The sequence below is a fragment of the Danio aesculapii genome, chromosome 8 (genome assembly GCF_903798145.1).
Source record: "Danio aesculapii chromosome 8, fDanAes4.1, whole genome shotgun sequence".
Lineage (NCBI taxonomy): Eukaryota > Metazoa > Chordata > Actinopteri > Cypriniformes > Danionidae > Danio > Danio aesculapii.
The window spans coordinates 728,386-751,126 of NC_079442.1; the positions used below are offsets into that span (position 1 = coordinate 728,386).

The following is a 22,741-nucleotide window of genomic DNA, read 5'->3' on the forward strand; positions in this document are numbered from 1 at the left end:
CTAAGCCGAATGAATGAATGAATGAATGAATGAATGAACATAAAACAATGAAGTTGTCCCAAAATAACCGTAAGAACTGTGTTGAGCTCATCTTAAATAAGTAGCTTGAACAAACAGCAAACCTATTTTTTTCGAGAGCAGCATAGTTTTTAATAAATCTTCAATATGCTTTTATTTTCAGTAGCGATAACCAAGAATAGCTAATACTGCTCCCTGTTTCATCACATGCTTCACCACTTCTGAACATCTGTTCCTCGATCTGTTTGCCTGATAGGCTGACTTTCACTTCCAATGTTCACTACGGTAATATGAATATATTTCGCCTTAGCTTTACTTGGTTTCTTTGCTTCCCCTTGTGAATGTAAAAGACACGCTGCTGTGTGGACATGTCAGATTTGGATTTCAAACATTTGGTAAGTTATTATTATTATTATTATTATTATTATTATTATTGCTTCACACACACAAGGAGTTTGTTTTGGCTACAGAAGCTTCCAGTGTACATAAATTGACAAGTGACAACACAAAATAAATATGGAAAAAAGAAATACGATAAACATTAAACAGAGATGCAGTTAGTCAAAAAATATCTGAATGTTGAATTGTGTGTACAGATTTGTTATAAATATACAGGTTATAAGGTGCTGTGTACAAGTGCGTATGAGAAAGTATTGGATGTTTATTGTACAGTAGGAGAATATTTAACTGTTCATCAGGTAGATAGCCTGAGGAAACAATTATTATTATTATTATTAATAATAATTATTGTTATTATTATTATTATTATTATTATTATTTTGTGTATTTCGATTATAGGGAAGGTATCAAATAGTTTGCACATGGGTCTGAGACAAAATAGTTTTTAAAGATATAATACAGCCAGAAAAGTAGATCCCAGAATTGCTTTTATTTTGAAATGAATATGTTTATTTTGTTTGCAATATGATGGAATATTATTGAACTTCTATTTTCTCAAAAGTTATTTAAAACATTACAATAAAAAAATCAAACCCCTTTTGTTAATTGAATGTGATGTGTGAACTCTAAAAGGGGATTTCTCATCTTTGAACCACATTTAAGAAATTATAAGGATTATTTTCTAATAATTCACTGGCCTGGAGTGCGTTATTCTGCTTGTACTATGATTCCCACACCTAAAGTTGAGACTTTTGTCAGGTTTCTGCTCTCAAACTGCTCCTGTGTGTCGCACTAGTTTCTTCCACATCTTCTCCTTCTGTTGTATTTTTTTTGGACAGTTGTAGCTGTGAAACAACTAATTCAGAGAAGTGATATGGAGCTGTAAAGTGCTGTAAACCTGCCGGTACTATTTAGCTGTGTGTTTATCTGACGATAACCAAACACCTTAGAGTAATCATCAGCCAATCAGAATCAACCGCACTGTATACATAATATTATTTTATGGGTCACAAATGAGACCATTTTGGTGTCCTCATACAATTAAATGTTAAAAAAATTTGATTTTACATGCATAAGTAGCATATTAATATGCATATAATCATTATTTTGTTTATCTCTGAGAAGAAAATATAAAACGGACACTTTAAAGTAACAAAAAATAATGCAAAAATGTAAAATAATGTTTATTATTAATAAATAAATGTAGATGGAATGAAGAGGTGAATTCTTATTATCTTTTTATTCTCTTAATTTGTTGTGTGTGTGCTTTTTTGCACACAAAATGGCTGGTTTAGTGTTATTATTTTGTGAAATGTAATGCAGTCAAAATACCTGGAACTACTTTAGCTGTGCATTTATCACACCTTAGTATTTTCATTAGTTACAGCCCTGTAGTATTAATGTTAATAATATTGGATGATTTTAGTCAAATAACAAAGTTAGTCATGATATTTGTATCAGTCAGCATTATAAAAAAAAGCAAATAATAGACATTTCTGATATTCCTATTCTCATTTCCAGGCCATGTTTGGACCAATGATGTCCTTGATTCTGCTTCTGAATCAGTTTCAACTCATCGCAGCTTCACATCCTCAGTTTTATCCGTGTGAAAGTCACTCCACTAAAGATGGACACATAAATGTGGACTGCCAGCACAGACGTCTCTCTAAAGTCCCCAGGTTCACTTCTCCCTCAGTTATATCGCTCAACCTAAATAACAACCATATACACCACATTAAAGGTGATGCGTTTTCTGGTTTACCCAATCTCAAGTATCTCAGTCTCATGTGGAACTGTATATCTGACCGTCTTAAAGAGGCAAGATGGCCATTATGCAGCGTGAATATCGACCCGGATGCGTTTGTCAGACTGAAAAACCTTACTTCCCTCCAGTTAGCTGGGAACAGCTTGAAGACGATTCCTCCTCTACCAAAGCAGCTTGTAGTCCTGGGACTGGAATTCAACAATATTTTTCAGATCATCAAACCTTTAGGGACACCACAACTAAAGCAACTGCTGCTGAGCAAGAATTGTTTCTACGCAAACCCATGCCACCAGCCTTACTTTATCAACTCAAGTGTGTTTCAGGATCTTCCTGAGCTTTTGAACCTTACTCTTAGTTACAACAACTTGACTACTATTCCCTCATATCTTCCAGGTTCACTAGAAAGTCTAGACTTGCGAGAGAATACAATTGATCAGATCAATAAAGAGTCCTTTGCAAGTCTCCGACATCTGCGACATCTTAACCTTGGGTGGAATTGCCAAAGGTGTGACCACGCTTCTGATCCCTGCTTCCCATGTCCAAACAACCAGTCTCTAGAGCTCCATCAGGATGCCTTTTTAGACCAGAAAGACTCTCTAGTGAGTCTGCATCTGCAAGGCAACTCGCTTCGTACTCTTCCTCGACATCTCTTCATAAACCTACACAAGCTCCAAGAGCTAGATCTCTCAAGCAACTTTCTAGCATTCACCATCCAAAATGGCACCTTTTACGAAGAGCTCCAGAATGTTGTGATTCTCAATCTTCTCTACAACTATGAACCCCTAAAAACCTTTTCTGAATTAATTCTGTCTCCATATATAGGGAAGATGGTGGCTCTGAGAGAGTTGTACCTGAGTGGGTTTTTCTTCAAAGAGCTGTCAAACCGCAGCATTGCACCTTTGGTCAAACTTCCAAGACTTGAAGTCTTAGATTTACGCATGAACTTCATTTGCGACATAAGCATTGACGGTCTTAGCCAGCTGAAAACAATTAGAAGAGTGGATCTTTCCCAAAACATGCTCGCCTTTAGTTTGTGCTTTTCAACATGCACTTCTGAAGCGAAATACCAAATGCCTGAAAAACATGACCATGAACAATCCAGCCTCCAAATGCAAGAAGTCTCCATCCTGAAGACAGAAACACAAGGCTCTAAACCGGACTACTGTTCTTTTTATTTCTCCATGTGGCATTTCAAAAGACAAATCTGCTCTAAAAACTTATATTTTGACCTGTCTCAGAACAACATCCCGTGGCTGAATGCGAGCACTTTTAGAGGCATGGAAAAAGTGGCATGCGTAGATCTGTCCTACAACTACATCAGTCAAACTTTAAACGGCCACCAATTCTCACATCTAAGCAAGCTATCTTACCTTAATATGGCGTACAACCGTATTGACCTGTATTCCGACAAGGCCTTTCAGGAGGTCAGTGGCACCCTAAAGGCTCTTGACCTCAGCAACAATGAGTTCCACTTTATAATGAAGGGAATGGGGCATCAGTTCACATTCCTTACGCACATGTCGTCTCTTATGATACTAAGTCTAGCAAACAATCACATTGGTCTCCGAATCTCAAACATCCTCAGCAGTGCTTCTCTGAAGTATCTTATTTTCTCTGGAAATCGTTTGGACATAATGTGGGACTCTTGGCGTAATCAATACATAAACTTCTTTCAGGGACTCACCAACCTTACGCACTTGGACATCTCGGAAAATCAGCTCAAATCTCTCTCCCCAGAGGTAATCGTAAACTTGCCTTTGAGTCTGCAAGTTTTCAGAGTCGACTTAAATATGTTGACTTATTTCCCATGGGCAAACATCTCAGTTCTCCAGCAACTCTGCTACCTTAATCTGAGTTCAAACATGCTGTCGTACTTGCCTAATATTAACTTTGATCTCCGTCTCACAGGATTGGATTTAAGTCACAACCGACTGGTTGCAATCCCGAAGGTATTCCTTAGTCAGGCAGTTAACCTTAAAAACCTCAATCTCAACAACAACCAACTGAAAATACTTGACGTTCAGGCTCTCCCATTGCCATTCCACAAGGGTTGTTCTTTCATTCCTGGTGGGCAGCATAAAAACAGGTCCTCCTGCAAGCTTGTCCTGCATGCCAATCCTTTTACCTGCAGTTGTGTTATTTCTGGGTTTGCCAAATTTCTTAGAGAAACCGATTTGGATGTGCCGCATCTCACCACACAGGTTCACTGTGGTTTCCCGGAGTCATTAGCTGGTGTGAATGTCCTCTCGGTAGATCTTCGCTCATGCCAGGAGATATTCGGAGGAGTCGCTTTCCTCTGTACTTCACTACTGACACTAGCAGCAACTTGTATTCCTCTCCTGAAGCATCTCTACGGCTGGGACCTGTGGTATTTAATCCAGATTCTGTGGACTGGACACCGGGGACACACTCCAGCTAATGGTAACCCTGCGGACATCCAGTATGATGCATTTGTGGTCTTCGATACCAGTAATAAAGCAGTCAGGGATTGGATCTACAAGGAGATGCTTGTGAGATTGGAGAACCGGGGGAGATGGCGCTTTCGACTTTGCTTAGAGGAACGTGACTGGATTCCTGGAGTCTCGTGCATTGAGAATCTGCACAAGTCCGTTTACAGCAGCAGAAAAACTGTGTTTGTGTTGACCAGCCCTGGGGGTTATTCTGACGCAAGTGGAATAGTACGCCAAGCCTTCCTTTTAGTTCAGCAGAGACTTCTGGATGAGAAGGTGGATGTTGCTGTTCTGGTTTTGCTGGATTTTCTCTTCCCCAAATTCAAGTACCTTCAGATGAGAAAGCGTCTCTGCAAGAAGTCTGTTCTGTCGTGGCCCAGAAACCCACGAGTGCAGCCACTTTTCTGGAATGATCTGCGCGTCGCTCTTGTTTCGGACAATGTTAGAGCCTACAACAAGAACGTCACCGAGAGTTTTTTCTGAAAACAGGGCCAGGAGCATAATCTTATTTTAATTTAAAGCGACAAAAATTGGATCTGAGCCTAGATGGGTCAGTTTCAAGCAGTTATAAACAATCTCTGTGTGGTATTTTGAGCTGAAAGTTCACTAAATCCTTAGAGACTTGTAAAAAGGGGCTTAATTGGTCCCATCATTGGAATAATGTGTTATATATAGTCATATTGGGTGCGTCTCAATCAGTTCCCTTGTTCAGGAGTCAGTGCACTAATCAGGGAGTCAACTATTTTAAACAACATAGGCTCACTCTGAAAACGTAGCCCAATATACATTTCTGGAGATTGCGAATTATGTAGCCAGAAGTACGTATGGCTGCATTTCATCTTTAAAATGAAGGCTATGGGGCGGTATGACACTGTTCCTTTTCACGCTACCAGTTGACCCATGACCTCCGTATGGACTGCTTTCCCGCTGTTACCAGTTTGTCCAGATAGCTTGCCGTGTATGTGACTTGAGATGCAGAGAGGAGATGGCCACGATGACGGGGTTCGAGTTTGTCGAAGAACGGTTCCAGAAAGTGGGTAAGACAAAAACAGAAGCCAAAAAATAAAATAAGCAAGTAAATAACAGGGTGAGAATGTGGTAAAATCTGAAAACGTGGTAAAAAACAAGCGAGGGCTTTTCTTTTTCTGGATTGCCTTTGAAAACTGTAGGTTGGGTTAAGTGAAGGGGTTAGGCGCTGGTCAATCACTGCTTTTGAAAACAGTATTGGTTGGGTTTACGGAAGGAGCGTGGGTCAGTCGATTATTTAGTCAGTCAACAGCGGCCTCTGGTGGATTTACGTAAGAACAGCAGGCGCAAATGGCATTCGTGAGAGAAATTTGAGATATGGCATACACAGCGGCCTCTGGTGGTTTTGTGAAAACTGCAAAAAACATAGCTCCTGAGATGTATTTAGCGCTCTCCAGAAATGCATACAGGGGTACATTTTCAGAATGAGCCTGGGTTGATTTTAAAGGGGACCAAATATGCTGCTTTTTACAACATGTAAAATAATGTCCCTGGAGTGTGTGTGTGTGTGTGTGGACTTTCAGCTTAAAATACCACACATATAATTTCATATCATTCTTAAAACGGACTCCTTTATGCTTTGATCCAAATTGTGCCTTTTTGGTGACTGTTGCTTTAAATTCAAATGAGATCTTTGCAAATGACGGGTTGGACTTTGCCCCACAAGGACACATACAAAGAGATTTTGTCAATTAAAGTGTTTTTCGGCTGTTTTTATGAAGTGTGTTTATAAAAAAATTAATAAATGACTTTTTAATGAAAATACTCACACATGGTCTCTAGTGTTTAAACCTCGTATGATAGTGATTATTGTATAATAGGTCCCTTTTAAGTGCTGTCTCAATCGCAAAATTCTTCAAGTGCAGTGAAACGTTCAATCTCTGCAAGTCTCACAATGAATTATTGAAATTAGGGAGCATTATTATACACGCTATGCTTTACATGTTATCAGAATCATGTGAAATAAATGATTAATCAATAACAAGCGAGAGGTGTTTTTCTAAAGACAAAGGTTTTTATTTATATCATTTGAAACTAGAATCTTGCTTTATACTATATCACTGCACGTTAACTAATAACCTTGACTGTTAAATTAGTAACTAGATAACTAGTTAACAAGTTTTAACAGATTCATTATTGTTTTTTTTAATGAAGGATGAAATAAGAAAATATGTGTTTTTTCATATTTCTTTGTTCAAAAATGTTTATTTAAAATTGTAATCTCATTATATTTTAATGCACATTTGTATTTAAACACACATTTTTGTAAACATAAAATAGTAAAGTAAGCACTATGACAAAAATAATTTTGTTGCATCAAAGTGTGGTAAAAATAACCATCTGACAAGCAAATTCAGCAAAATTTAGTGCATAAAACGTCATAAAAATGCAGTATTTGAAGCTCATAATTTAATAGAAAATAAGGTGAATGACTGTAAAAAGGTCGACTTTTTGAGATGAAAGAATCAGCCCTTTTAATACAGGCTGGCTACGGGCCTGTGCTGCTATATGACACAATCAAATTATTAAGCTGTATAGTGTAGAAAACTATCAATTCTACTGTTGTTTCTAAATTTCATTTGTGATGTTCAACATGAACCTTCTCATGTCACACTCAGTGTGTGTTCTAATGTGTAGTGAACCAAGCTCATCATCAGTGCTTATATTATTGGCCGAATTCATGCACACTGAGCTTGGGAGCGGGTTGAAAAGCAGCCCTTGTCTACACCAGATGCAAATGTTGTTGCTAATAAACCATAGTTCTGAAACTACTACCTCAAAGATTATATAACTGGTACCTGTTCCTCTTATTATGTCAGCTGCCATACCAGTCTTGTGCAGCAGGTGGCGGTATACGTTTTTGTATCAGGTTTTCCACTACTATTAAAGGAGAAGGTGCTCACATAGTAAATAACAAAGCCTAACAGTTAGATTGGGAACAAACCCTTTCAGGAAAAAACACATAAGGGTGTGGTCACATATTAAAATCACAAGCTAAGTTTATTCACTGTGATTTTCACTGTTAGGTTGGTACGGCTGTCTAATCATTGTTTTTATAGAGGGGTGACATGGTGGCTCAGTGGTGTTGCACAAGTCATTGTGTAGACCATTTCACTGTGGTCATGTCATTGGCCCTTGAAAACTTCCTGCTTGTTCTCATACTATATCATAACAGTAACAAGAGGCAAATCAATCATATTTTCACGTTAAAACAGGTATCATAACATTATTTATCAACCTGTGGGCCTTTTTGGAGTCTTGGAAGCTACAGAAATTAAAAATGTTAAACAGGAAATACATTTGGACCATTGGTATTGTTTACATTCCTCAAAATGGTCTATAACAGTGGTTTGTTCTGTAGACAATCCAAAATAAATATTGCTTAGTAATATTGACCTTAAAATAGGTTTAATAAAATTAAGAACTTTTATTCTAGCCAAAATAAAACAAATAAGACTTTCTCCAGAAGCAATATTACATGTTAAACATGACAAGACAACAGTTTAAAAGAGAAAATCAGAGAAAGCGAGGGGAAAGTAGTAGTGTTTGTTCTCGTATGAGGAACTGCTGCACCTGCTGGACCACAGCAGGCTCAATCTACGTCATTCCTGCACTTTTCAGTTTCAGTTTTTCATCAAACTCTAACCGCTGTTTTCAGGAAGTCTTCACACTCTAAAGCCTCTAAAAATAAAACCTACTGAAAGATGAGATCTGACTTTGAGTGCCAGTTTAAGCATTTGTTATAATCATATCATGTCAATTAAAAACATTAATTAATTTGTCCATATATATATATATATCTTTTTTTATATATATATATACATATACAAGCTCACCAGCCACTTTATTAGTAGCAGGTTTGACCCCCTTTTGCCTTCAGAACTGCCTTAATCCTTCATGTCAGAGACTGAACAAGCTGCTGGAAATATTCCTCAGAGATTTTGCTCCATATTGACATGATAGCATCACACAGTTGCTGCAGATTTGTCGGCTGCACATCCATGATGCCAATCTCCCGTTCCACCACATCCCAAAGGTGCTCTATTGGATTGAGCTCTGGTGACTGTGGAGGCCATTTGAGTACAGTGAACTCATTGTCATGTTCAAGAAACCAGTCTGAGATGATTGGGGCTTTATGACATGGTGCGTTATCCTGCTGGAAGTAGCCATCAGAAGATGGAGACACTGTGGTGATAAAGGGATGGACATGGTCAGAACAATACTCAGGTAGGCTGTGGCGTTGACACCATGCTCAATTGGTACTAATGGACCCAAAGAAAATCTCCCCCACACCATTACACCACCACCACCAGCCTGAACCGCTGATACAAGGCAGGATGGATCCATGCTTTCATGTTGTTGAGGCCAAATTGTGAGCCGAGCATCCGAATGTGTCAGCAGAAATGGAGACTCATCAGACCAGGCAACGTTTCTCCAATCTTCTATTGTCCAGTTTTGGTGAGCCTGTGTGAATTGTAGCCTCAGTTTCCTGTTCTTAGCTGACAGGAGCGGCACCCGGTGTGGTCTTCTGCTGCTGTAGCCCATCCGCCTCAAGGTTGGACGTGTTGTGTGTTCAGAGATGCTCTTCTGCAGACCTCTGCAGTGCAAGAAGGTCTATGGTTCGAGTCCCGGCTGGGTCAGTTGGTGCTTCTGTGTGGAGTTTGCATGTTCTCCCTGTGTTGGTGTGGGTTTCCTCCAGGTGCTCCGGTTTCCTCCACAGCCCAAAATAGGGAAATTGATCAACTAAATTGGCCGTAGTGTATGAGTGTGAATGAGTGTGTATGGGGGTTTCCCAGTTCTGGGTTGCGGCTGGAAGAGCATCTGCTGCATAAAACATGTGCCGAAATAGTTGTTGGTTCATTCCGCTGTGGTGACCTTTGGTTAATAAGTGAGGGAAAATAATAAATGAACTGAACAATGGGTTAACTCGCGTTTCTAAGTGAAGTAGCTAATGTTTTTGTACAGTGTGAGGTGAAAACACCCCGGTATGAATTATTGATCTCAGCTTCCGTTCACCATCTGGCTGTGTCATTATTACAGGGATCACACACTGTCGAGGGAAGGAAGACAGAGAGTTAAATAGGAAAATGAATAATAGATAGAGTCCACAGAGATGACATACAGAGAAGGAAACCTAGACTGAGAGAAACCGAGGGCAAATATCGAGCCTAGCTATCAGAAAGAAAAGAAGAGTGCAGTAGTTTATCAGGTTAAGATGAGCGCAGGTGATCTTCAGGACGGCGTAGGGCACTAAGAAGTGTGCGAGAATGACGAGTCGACATCCGTGTTTCTATCGAGTTCCTCCGCAGGAGTTACACCGGAGAAACACCGTCACCGACACCACACAGACCAAAGTCCTCAACACCGTCATCAGTGTCAAGGTGAGCGCTCTTTCACCTGTTATAACACCTGAAGCAGGTATTATACACACACATAAACACATAATACAGGAAGCAATAGCGAATAGTGTGGTGTTTTTGAACTATACTATAGTAAAGCAGATTCATTCATCTGCTGTGGTGATTCTATGTGTGAGCGAGAGAGAGAGAGTGTGTGTAGGAGTGGATGTTACAGACATGGTGTTGTGTGACTGTGTATATGAGTGTCCGTATTTGTGTTTGTGTGTGTTTGAGAGAGAGAGAGAGAGAGAGAGAGAGAGAGTGTCTGTGAGAGTGTGTCCGTAGGTGTGTGTGACTGTGAACGTGCGTTTGTGTGAGTGCATACAAGTGTGTATGTGTGTCTGTTTGGTGTGTGTGTGTGTGACGGATCAGTCCTGACACTGATCTGTAAATCTCTGCACTCACCATTGCTGCTGATCTGCTCTCTCTCAAAAGTCATACTCATATATATATATATAGTTCATATCCTGTGTTTCAGAGAACAACACCAGCTTTGTGTTATGAGCCTGACTTCATATGGAAGGTACTGTGCTGCACTGCACTACACACACACACACACACACACTTGTGCATCATGTACTGTATTTACAAGCAATTACTGAACTGTGATTTTTCGTGCATATTGTTGTATGAAATAATAGATGTCAGCTGGACTTTTCACAATGGATTTCATAAAATAAATGCAGTAAATGCATATTTATTTAACTATTTATTTATTTAATTATTTATTTATTTAATTATTTATTTATTTAATTATTTATTTAGTAATTTATTTGAACATTAATTATTTATTTAATTATTTATTTGATCATTTATTTATTTATTTATTATTTATTTAATTAGTTATTTAATTAGTAATTTATTTGTACATTTAATTATTTATTTGATCATTTAATTATTATTTATTTATTTAGTTAGTTATTTATTTAGTAATTTATTTGAACATTTCATTATTTATTTAATTATTTATTTGATCATTTAATTATTTATTTATTTAATTATTTATTTGATCATTTATTTATTTATTTATTATTTATTTATTTAATTAGTTATTTATTTAGTAATTTATTTGAACATTTAATTATTTATTAAATTATTTATTTGATCATTTGTTTATTTGTTTAATTATTTATTTGATCATTTATTTATGTATTTATTTATTATTTATTTGAACATTTAATTATTTATTTGATCATTTATTTATTTAATAATTTATTTGATCATTTAATTATTTATTTAGTTATTTATTTAAACATTTATTTATTTAAATATTTATTTGATCATTTAATTATTTATTTATTTAATTTCTTATTTGATCATTTAATTATTTATTTATTTAATTATTTATTTAAACATTTATTTATTTTGGTGTTTTTGTAGTGCAATTATCTGTTTTTTGTTCACGCCGTGCCCTACACAGGACACCAAAATCACAGCGCTGGAGAGGAATATCCGAGACCTGGAGGACGAGATCCAGACCATGAAGAGCAATGGCCTGATGCAGACAGACGGCCGTGGAGAAGAGTTCAGGCAGATGGAGGTCTACAAGAACCACTCCAAGTTCATGAAGAACAAGGTTAGACTGGACTGCTGGAGGTGTGGCTGGAGCTGTGATCTGATGTTATTGTTATTACATTGTTTGTGTTATTACATTATTAATGTTATTAATCTAAAGTACACAGCTGTTCAGGGAATAACAGTAGAAGACCAGCTTTCACAGGTTTTCACCTTGCTTACTAAAAGTGCTTACTAGTATGTTGTAGGTGGTTGCTAGGCTGTTCTGAGTCATTGCAACAATGTTGCAAAACTGTTGTGGGTAGTTGCTAAGTGGTTGCTAGGCAGTTCTGAGTCATTGCTACAATGTTGCAAAATTATTGCAGGTGGTTGCTAAGTGGTTGCTAGGCTCTTCTGAGTCGTTGCTGCAAAATTAAAAAAAATTTGTTAATGGTTGCTAAATGTTGCTAGGCTGTTCTGAGCCATTGCTACAATGTTGTGAAATCATTACTTGTGTGTTTAAGATGGTTGCTAAGTGGTTGCTAGGTTGTTCTGATTCATTGCTGCAAAGTTGCAAAATTTTTGTCAGTGAATGCTAAATGGTTGCTACAGTCATTGCTACAATGCTACAAACTTGTTGTAGGTGGTTGCTAAATGGTTGCTATGCGCTTTAGAGTTATTGCTACAATGTTGCAAACTTGTAGGTTGTCGCTAAATAGTTGCTAGGCTACCCTGATTCATTGCTACAATATTGCAGAATTGTTGTAGGTGGTTGCCAGGCTGTTATGAGTCATTGCTACAATGTTGCAAAACTGTTGTAGGTGGTTGTTAAGTGGTTGCTAGGCTGTTTGGAGACATTGTCAAATTGTTGCAAACGTGTTGTAGGTGGTTGCTAGGCTATTCTGGGTCATTGTTACAATATTGTAAAATTGTTGTAGGTGGTTGTTAAATGGTTGCTAGGCTGTTTGGAGTAATTGTTAAATTGTTGCAAACGTGTTGTAGGTGGTTGCTAGGCTGTTCTGGGTCATTGTTACAATATTGCAAAATTGTTGTAGGTGGTTGCTAAGTGGTTGCTAGGCTGTTCGGAGTCATTGTTACAATGCTGAAAAATTGTTATTGTTGTGTTGTACAGTAGGTGGTTCCTAAATGGTTGCTAGGCTGTTCAAAGTTGTTACAATGTTGCTAAATTGTTATTGGTAGGTACTATTCTGTTCTGAGTCATTGCTAAAGTGTTGTTAAATTGTTACTATTATGTTGTAGGTGGTTGCTAGGCTATTTTGAGTCATTGTTACAATGTTGCAAACTTGTTGTCGATGGGTGCTATTCTGTTCTGAATCATTGCTTAAATGATGTTACATTGTTACTATTGTGTTGTAGGTGGTTGCTAGGCTGCTACAATGTTGTATAATTGTTGATAGTGTGTTGTAGGTGGTTGCTTAGTGGTTGCTAGGTTGTTTTGAGGGGTTTTTCCACATTCCAAAGGTGTAGTAGTTTAACAGAGACCAGACTGACTTACTACAGGAGGTATATTGTCAATACTACCCTTACTGTACATGCAGTATTCAAAATGTTATTGACTGTAGATGTTAGAACATCTTGCCACGTACATTATACTTAAATATAAGTAAACGCTATTCATGATCTTAAGTATATGCTTCATTTTCATTAGACAGTGCAATACTGATGAATTTCTTCTGCTCAAAATTTCTTCTGATGTGTAATATATCACAATGTAGGACTCATGACAATGACTCTGTTCAGATTTCTGCATTCTCTTGTTAGAAAGGTTTCCCTGGTCTGCTCTGTATTGAGTTTTTTTTTCTGTCTCTGTATAATTCAGATTGATCTGCTGAAACAGGAAGTGGTCAAGAAAGAGTCTGAGCTGATGACGCTGCAAACCAAGCTGGACACGCTGACCAATCAGAACTCAGACAGCAAAAAGCACATCGAGGTGCTGAAGGAGTCGCTGACGGCCAAAGAGCACAGAAGCTGCATCCTTCAGACCGAGGTCAGTGTGTGTGTGTGTGCGTGTGTGTGTGTGTGTGTGTCACACTCTAGACCCTTAAAGTTCAAATGAAATTAAAACTAAGCATATTGATTTCGTTAGCTCACATTGCTAGTTTTGTGTTGAACAGTTCATTTGTTTTCAGTTCAATTCTCAGATTAGTTCTGAGGTATTGGGCGTGGCTAACATACTTAACCACGCCCCTCTCCAGCTGTCATTATGACAACAATGGTGAGGAGGAGGAGTCTTTTAGATTGTAATAACTCTCCACAAACCCTTTTCCCCATCTTTGTGAAGATACGCCTACTTTACTACATCCAATCAGCTCGCAGTAGAAAAACAAGCCACGCCCACTATATTATCATTTAACGTTCTGCTTCTCTAGGAACTGCATCACAATACGAAAAAAAAAGGGTCACAGCGTCTGGTTCATGCGGACTTAAATCTCTGCATGAACAGGAAGTTTCTTTTCTTTCAGTATGTTGTAAATGAAACATGCTAAATATGAATATGTAATGTGATCTTTTTAATGTTGCTGTGTTTAGTTTTTCTCAACCCCGTGTCACATTATCAGTCTATAACTGAAGCTGTGACGGTGAAGCGAAACTCGACGCTCGCTTCTCACATCTCACTGCATTTTTAATAATGTTGTAACCCAGTCTATATTGCAGACTATAACTGTCTAGATAACTATATATATATATATATGACTGTCTATTATCATAATTAATCTGACAGCTAATGTAATGACAGTCAAGAATTCAAAACTATTTTACTCTTTCTACTTAAACTACTTTTACTCTTTTACTCTTTCTAAACTACTCTGCTCTTTCCTTATAATTTTCTAATGTGCCCCCCCCCCCCAATTAAACCAAATTATATATATATTATGGTGTGTGATTTATTTATTTTTATTTTTTGTTAGATTAGTTCATCACTTTGATACTGACTAATCTAATATATCTGCACAAAAATATTACTGTAAGGCATCATGTAGAAAAATATGCAAATTAAAAGAGAGATCTGTGAGGGGTCAAGTCATTTATGCTGAGCACTATATAATACACTCACCGGCCACTTTATTAGGTACCCTTCTGCACGTCCATGATGCCAATCTCCCTTTCCACCAAATCCCAAAGGTGCTCTATTGGATTGAGATCTGGTGACTGTGGAGACCATTTGAGTACAGTATCTATCTATCTATCTATCTATCTATCTATCTATCTATCTATCTATCTATCTATCTATCTATCTATCTATCTATCTATCTATCTATCTATCTATCCATCCACATGTTAACAACATGTTAATTCATGCTAGCTGCAGGCGAAATATGCAAATTCATGCTAATAAGCTAATTCTTTCTATCTACATGCTAGCAACATGCTAATTCATACTGGAATTATACTAGAAACATGCTAACAACATGCTAACCCTGCTGAAATATCCAGTTTAAACCAGCCTAGGCTGGTTGGCTGGTTTTAGCTGGTTGACCAGGCTGCTTTTAGAGGGGTTTTGGCCACTTCCAGACTGGTTTTAGCTGGATTTAGCTGGTTATTTTCCAGCCTGACCAGCTAAGACCAGGCTGGAAATGGCTGGAAACCAACCTGGAAATGGCCAAAACCCCTCTAAAACCAGGCTAGTCAACCAGCTAAAACCAGCCAACCAGCCTAGGCTGGTTTAAACTGGATTTTTCAGCAGGGAATTCATGCTAGCTACAAGCTAAACATGTCAATTCATTTTAATAAGCTAATTCTACTCTATCTGCACACATATACACTCTATCTATCTATCTATCTATCTATCTATCTATCTATCTATCTATCTATCTATCTATCTATCTATCTATCTATCTATCTATCTATCTATCTATCTATCTATCTATCTATCTATCCATCCATCTATCAATCCATCCATCCATTCATCCAAATCAAGCTACTTCCAACAGGCTTTTTCAGTCTCCATCAGTTTGTCTTTAGACTGCAGTATCTAGTTCCCTGTTGGTATATTGTCCTTGTTTAAGGTGGTAAAGGTGCTGTTGTCCTGCAGGTGGAGGCTCTGCGTCTGCGTGTGGAGGAGCGAGAGTCTTTCCTCAACAAGAAGAACAAGCAGATCCAGGATCTGATCGAGGAGAAGGCCACGCTGAGCAGCGAGATCTGCGACCTGAAGGACATGCTGGATGTCAAAGAGAAGAAGATCAGCATTCTGCAGAAGAAGGTGCACAAGACACAAGAGGAGAGAAATATGAGCAAGCAAAACAAAACAAGAACACATAAAAAACAGAACAGTTTGAGAATAAAATAGACCAGCATTAGTATATACACAACACATACGTCAGCACACGATCATGGTTTACTTTAAAGTAGACCTATTCTGCCCCTTTTTCTAAGATGTCAAATGCATCTCTGATGTCTCTAGAGTGTGTAGTGAAGCTTCAGCTCATTATAGCACACAGATAATGTTCTTCAGCTCTCTGAAACTGACCCTTTTAGGCTTTGATCCTAATTGTGGCGTTTTGTTGACTGTCGCTTTAAATTCAAATGAGATTGTGCTCTTTTCAGAAGAGGGCGGAGCTACAGACGCCTGTGCAAAGGGAGAATGTCAATCAAAGTGTTTCTGCAGACTGTTTTGATCGAGTTGGATTATAACAAATACAATTAATTCATGTTTACCATTAGAAGCTGGAGATATTCACACACTGCTGACACACAACTGGGTTTAAACCCCACATAAAAGTGAGTTTTGCGTAATAGGTACCCTTTAAAAATATTTTGACTGTATTTTGTCCAGTGGCCACTAGAGGATGCTAACTGTCAGAGAAAGCTGAACTTGAAATCACACCAGTACTGAAAGATAAATCCCCCACCCTCCTCTCTCTCTCTGTATATATATATATATATATGTGCTGTCTGTGTGTGCATCAGCTGGAGAATCTTGCGCAGCAACTGAAGGAGCGGGACACACAGCTGGTCAGTCTGGAGCTCAGAGTGTCGTCTCTGCAGGCTGACTCCAGTAACACAGACTCAGCTCTGATCACACTGGAGGAGGCTCTATCTCAGAAGGTCAGATCAATATATACTGAAGATCAGCCCAAAACAACCTTTATTTTAATATTGATTCATAGCTCGACTCCTGAAGATGATCATATATAGTTTTTGAGTAAACATCTGAATCTTCTTGTGAATGACTGACCACTACACTACACTACACTACACTACACTACACTACACTACACTTCACACCTCTCTCTCTCTATATATAAAAGGTATTTACATAAATATTCATTCATTCATTTTCCATCAGCTTAGTCCCTTCTTTATCAGGGGTTGCCACAGCGTAATGAACCGCCAACCATTCCAGCATTTAACACAGCGGATGCCCTTCCAGTTGCAACCTAGTACTGGGAAACATGTATATATATAGCTTTATTTAACAGTGTATAAATATGGAATATAATGACTTTTCAAAGTAATCATAATAAATAACTGAATAAATAAATAAATAATATAAATACATTCAGTGAGAAATAAATGATATGTGTTTCTCTATCGTCTGTGACAGATTGAAGAGGCAGAGATGCAGAAGAATGAGAATAATGAGCTGAAAAGTAAGCTGGCCTCTCTGCAGGAGCGTCTCTCAGAAAAGCAGGTATGTGAGAATAAGTGTCTGCATTGTTGATTGTGTGTGTTTGACACATCCACACACTCAGACATGTTGTTGTGTTGTTTGTAGTTATATAAGTGTTGGTTGTTTCCAGTAACACAGACGCTCTCAGGGCCAAACTGATGCTTCTGTTCCCAGAACGGTGTGGTCCGAGCATCTGCTGTCCAGTTTTACAATAATAAGTACTAATAAATAGACAATATCATATTAATAGGCAGGTAATAATAAAGGTGCAGTGTGTAGAATTGACACCTAGGGGTTAAAGTAGGTATTGCAGTCCAAATTCAAAATATTGCATTTTTTTCTACCCAACCCCTCCTCTTCTGGCTGATGTACATGCAGGTTGCCAGATTGACGGCACCTTGAAATTTAGTATTCATGCGAATAGATTAAAAAACGAAGTCAGTGCGAATGCGCAAACATAGCGAAATTCCATCTGGCAGGATGAATGAAGTGAAATGTCCAGTTTTGCATTAATAAGTACTAATAAACAGGCAATATCTTAATAATAGGTGGGTGATAATAAAGGTGCAGTGTGTAGGATTGACATCTCGTGGTTGAACTTGGTATTGCAGTTAAGAAAATATTGGATTTTTTTTTCCACCCGGCCCCTCCTCAGATGACTCTACGCCAGGGGTGGGCAAACTCGGTCCTGGAGGGCCGGTGTCTTGCACAGTTTAGCTCCAACTCTGATCAAACACACCTGCTCATAGATAATTATTGATCTTGGAGACACTGATTAGCATGTTCAGGTGTGTTTGATCAGAGTTGAAGCTAAACTATGCAGGACACCGGCCCTCCAGGACCGAGTTTGCCCACCCCTGCTCTACGCAAACACAGGTTGCCAGATTGACGATATCAACAGGAGTGGGCCAAAAGCGAAATTAAGAATTCAGATGAGTAAACATAGGTTTATTTCCATCTGATAGCAGGAATGAAGTGAAATACGCAACACATTTGTGCAGAATTGAATGAATCGATCTTACTCTAAGTATTATTAATAACTTGAGAGGAAAATTAGCTTGAGGTGAAAACTAGAGCGAGGTGTGGGTCTTTGCGTTAGATGTGAACCCTGCATTACACTGTATAAATGCATACACACGTCTGCTATGTAGAATTGACACCCAGTGGTTGAACTAGGTACGCCTACACCAACATGGGGAGAACATGCAAACTTCACTGACCCAGCTGGGGCTCGAACCAGAGACCTTCTTGCTGTGAGGCGATCGTGCTACCCACTGCGCCACCGTGCCACCCCTTTACTATTTCAAGTACATCTAATATTACACAGACACCAATGCAAATGTAATAACAGAGTATCATACCACACTCTGAGGTGTTTTTGCTTTACTTTGAACATGATCTTACTCATCATCAGAGCGACACAACAATAAACACCCTCATTATAAAGTACAGTAAATATGCGAGGGCCTGCAGGCTACAGCAGATTATTTTCATTGGCTTTTGTTGATCGGTGCTTCTGATACTGTTATTAGCGCTGTGAAGTCTCAGGATGTTTACGAGCGCTGCTCCTGTGAGACTCTATGTGGCAGCACGTCAAAAAGACAACAAGCTATAATTTTCCAGGATTGATGTCTGTATGCGCTGGAGAATAGAAAAGAAAACATTCTCATAAACATGATTGCCCAACAGATTGTGTTCCGGCAGGGTGAACAATGAGCACAAAGAGGACGCTCAGTGTTTGCACTGCTTTATTTGTATCCTCAGAGACGAGCAGAATAAAAGTAAGACTGGAGAATTACTGAAGATAATGTTAAGCTCCTGGAGACACTGAGAGACTGATGGGTCACTGCACCTGCTGACGGACTTATTTATTTATTTATTATTTATATTGCAACACTGCGCTCAGTGGTTAGCACTGTCGCCTCACAGCAAGAAAGTCACTGGTTCGAGTCCCGGCTGAGCTAGTTGGCATTTCTGTTTGCATGTTCTCCCCGTGTCGGCATGGGTTTCCTCCGGGTGCTCCGGTTTCCCCCACAGTCCAAACACATGCGCTATAGGGGAACTGATCAACTAAATTGGCCGTAGTGTGTGTGTGTGTGTGTGAATAAATGTGAGTTTCCCAGTACTGGGTTGAAGCTGGAAGGGTATCTGCTGTATAACAAATATGCTGGATAAATTGGCGGTTCATTCCGCTGTGGTGACCTCTGATAAATAAGGGACTAAGCTGAAGGAAAATGAATGAATGAATGATATTGCAACACTATTAACGTTGATACAACATATTAGCACAAGCACACAAAAGACACAGTTCATTAACACGTTATTTTCTTGGGTTTTTGTTTGTTTGTTTGTTTATTTATTTATTGCCACATCAACAACTCGGGTTATTCCATGGCAAGATCAAGATAACTGAGATTAGTGCTAAAAGAAACTAAAATAAAAGCTTGTATTTATATACGGTTTACATATATAATATATAATGAAACTGAAAGGCCTGGTGTTAGAGCACAGTAATTGATCAGTCTGGTGTAGTTCCTCCTCAATACAGCATCATTTGGTCCTGGGAATGACAGATACAAGTCCTGCACGGCGGCCAGAGGGATTCTGAGCTGTTCCTCTTCAGAATAGTGTTCAGGTCACTACATGATGCTGCTGGAGGAAAACCTTTCCAGACTCTCTCCTCCAAAACACCCCAAAGTGCTTAATAATGTTTAGGTCTGGGTACTGTGCAGGCCATAAGAGATGTTCAACTTTACTTTCATCTTCATCAAACCGCTCTGTCTCCACTCCTGCTGTGTGTATTGGTGCATTATCATGCTGACAGACGACACCACCTTTAGGATACAATGTTTGACCCATTGGGTCACATGGTCCTCAAGAATGGGTCGGTAGTCCTTGGCAGTGACCCAGCGCCCATCAATCACAAGTATTGGACCTAGGGAATGCCGTGATATTGAGACCAAACCATCACTGATCCCCCCCATGCTTCACTCTGGGCATCAGCAGTCTGGGTGGGACGCTTCTTTGGGGCTTCTCCACACCGTAACTCTCCCTGATGTGGGAAAGTCTTTAAAGGTGGACTCATCAGAGAACAGCACATGTTTCACATTGTCCACAAAACTGCTGGCACCACTAAAACTGGCACAAGTGAGCAAAGGTTTGGCTATAGCAGCCGGCCATGTATAGTGACCCCGTAGAGCTCCAGACCAACAGTTCTGCTGGACACAGGAGAGTGGAGCTGCACGTTTGTTTCTGCAGTGAGTCGGGCCGCTGTGGTCTGATGTTTTCAAATAAAATGGGGTTATCAGCTGGACGTCCCTTTCAGACAGCTTCCTCTGGCGTTCCGCAGTTCCTTCTGTTGGATGTGGCTCTTCTTCTTGGTGGTTTGCTAGCATTAGCCTGAAGACCACAGCTCTTGATAATCACTAAGACTTGCTGTCTTGGTCACAGATGCACCAGTGATATGATATGTCACTCATAATGTTGTGTGCAGTGTAATATTTGGAGCTAAACTGTGTTATTACTCTGCTAATAAATCCTGCACACTCTGCTCTTACTGCTGGAATGAAGATTGGACACCAGGCTGCTCACATTCTGGCCAGTGCTTCAGTTTCATTGTCCAACCTCTGTATATACAGTAGTGTACAAGTTCATGTCACTGAAATATTGTGTTCTCTAGTATGAGTTCTATACTGTGTGTGTGTGTATGTGTGTGTGTGTGTGTGTTCTGCAGGCGTGTGAATCTGATCGTGTGTCCGGCTGGAGTCCGGATCTCTCTGAGCGTCTGCAGATTCTCCAGACAGAAGCATCTGGTCGTCAGGAGGAGCTGCAGAAATCCCACAGCGAGCTGCAGAGAGTGACGGATCTGCTGCGGGACCTGCAGTCTGAGCGCCTGCAGCAGGACAACAGGATCATCCAGATGGAGAGGTGCACCACAACTACAGCAAAAAAAAAAAAGCATCTAGTATATGAATGTATGAATGAATGATTGAATTAATTCATGTATGTGTGTAAGTATGTGTGAATGAATGAACGAATGAATGAATGTTTGTACGTACGAATGAATGTATGTATGAATGAATGAATGTATGTATCAATAAATAATTAAATGTATAATTGTATGAATGAATGAATGAATGTATGAATTAATGAATGCATATATGAATTAATATATGATGCGTTCACATATTAATTTATACATGCATTCATGAATGAATGTATGAAGAAATGTATGAATGTATGTATGTATGAATGCATGAATGAATGAATAGATAAATGTATGTATAAATAAATTATTGTATGAATGAATGAATGGATGTATGAATGTAAGAATAAATGTATAAATATATGAACGAATGTATGTATGTATAAATGTTTGAATGAATGAATGCATGAAAATATGTATGTATGAATGAAGGAATGTATGAATGTATGTATCATTATTTGAATGAATGTATAATTGTATGAATAAATTAAAGTATGAATGAATGAATGCATGTATAAATTAACATGTCAATGGTTGAATGAATGTGTGAATGAATGAATGTAACTGAATGAATGTATGAATGAACGAACGAATGCATGTATGAATTAACATGTTGATGGTTGAATGAATGAATGTGTGAATGAATGAAACTGAATGAATGTATGAATGAATGAACAAACGAATGAATGAATGCATGTATGAATTAATATGTGAATGGTTGAATGAATTAATGAATGAATGAATAATTATGTGAATGGTTGAATGAATTTATGAATGCATGAGTGTAACTATGTATGTATGAATGAATGTATGTGTGTGTATGTATGAATAAATAATTATGTGAATGGTTGATTGAATTTATGAATGCATGAGTGTAACTATGTATGTATGAATTAATGTATGGATGTATGTATGTATGAATGAATGAATAATTATGTGAATAGTTGAATGATTTTATGAATGCATGAGTGTAACTATGTATGTATGTATGAATGAATGTATGGATGTATGTATGAATGAATGAATAATTATGTGAATGGTTGAATGAATTTATGAATGCATGAGTGTAACTATGCATGTATGAATGAATGTATGGATGTATGTATGTATGAATGAATGAATGAATAATTATGTGAATGGTTGAATGAATTTATGAATGAATGAATGTAACCATGTATGAATGAATGAATAAATGAATGAATGAATGTGTCTAGTCAGTGATGTGTGAAATGTATGTAAAACAGAAGAGTCATTGAAATAAACTGTGTTCCAGACAACTGAAGGAGCAGAACCAGAAGCAGTCTGTGAGTCCAGGCCAAGCAGGAGACACCAGCCCTAACACTCAGAGACAGGCGAGGCCATCAGTTCTCAGCGTTCTGCATTTATGTAACACGTCTGTAGTGTTTAAGGACCAAAGTATGGTTCACACTGAGCAGTTTTCCCCCAGGAGAGCAGACTCTTTATTGTGATGGTCCCCTTTAGACTTGTATACAGTGAAAATATTAGTCAAATTTGAATTCTTTTTCATGTCATTTTATTTCACAGAGATTTTCACATTTTTAAATAATAGTT

At 38.4% G+C, this 22,741-nt stretch overlaps 2 protein-coding genes across 2 annotated transcripts; both read left to right on the forward strand.

The window, feature by feature from the left end:
• The first annotated feature begins 1,941 nt into the window (after positions 1 to 1,941).
• Positions 1,942 to 6,594, forward strand: tlr9 (toll-like receptor 9). Its single transcript, XM_056463013.1, has one exon. The coding sequence runs from the start codon at positions 1,942 to 1,944 to the stop codon at positions 5,113 to 5,115; it is 3,174 nt and encodes a 1,057-aa protein (XP_056318988.1). The 3' UTR covers positions 5,116 to 6,594.
• A 2,392-nt stretch (positions 6,595 to 8,986) lies between these two features.
• Positions 8,987 to 22,638, forward strand: LOC130233995 (ERC protein 2-like). The gene is made up of 9 exons (XM_056464274.1): positions 8,987 to 10,040; positions 10,537 to 10,581; positions 11,479 to 11,634; positions 13,393 to 13,560; positions 15,607 to 15,774; positions 16,482 to 16,619; positions 17,119 to 17,205; positions 20,918 to 21,111; positions 22,443 to 22,638. The coding sequence occupies exons 1-9, from the start codon at positions 9,927 to 9,929 to the stop codon at positions 22,636 to 22,638; spliced, it is 1,266 nt and encodes a 421-aa protein (XP_056320249.1). The 5' UTR covers positions 8,987 to 9,926.
• The last annotated feature ends 103 nt before the right edge of the window (positions 22,639 to 22,741 follow it).

What these genes read in the sequence shown, in the direction of transcription:
- tlr9 (XM_056463013.1), top strand. Translation starts at nt 1,942, where the DNA reads ATGTTTGGACCAATGATGTCCTTGATTCTGCTTCTGAATCAGTTTCAA.
- LOC130233995 (XM_056464274.1), top strand. Translation starts at nt 9,927, where the DNA reads ATGACGAGTCGACATCCGTGTTTCTATCGAGTTCCTCCGCAGGAGTTA. An exon ending in AGCCTGACTTCATATGGAAG is followed by an intron (nt 10,582 to 11,478) that starts GTACTGTGCTGC and finishes TGCCCTACACAG; the next exon opens with GACACCAAAATCACAGCGCT. An exon ending in TCAGCATTCTGCAGAAGAAG is followed by an intron (nt 15,775 to 16,481) that starts GTGCACAAGACA and finishes TGTGTGCATCAG; the next exon opens with CTGGAGAATCTTGCGCAGCA.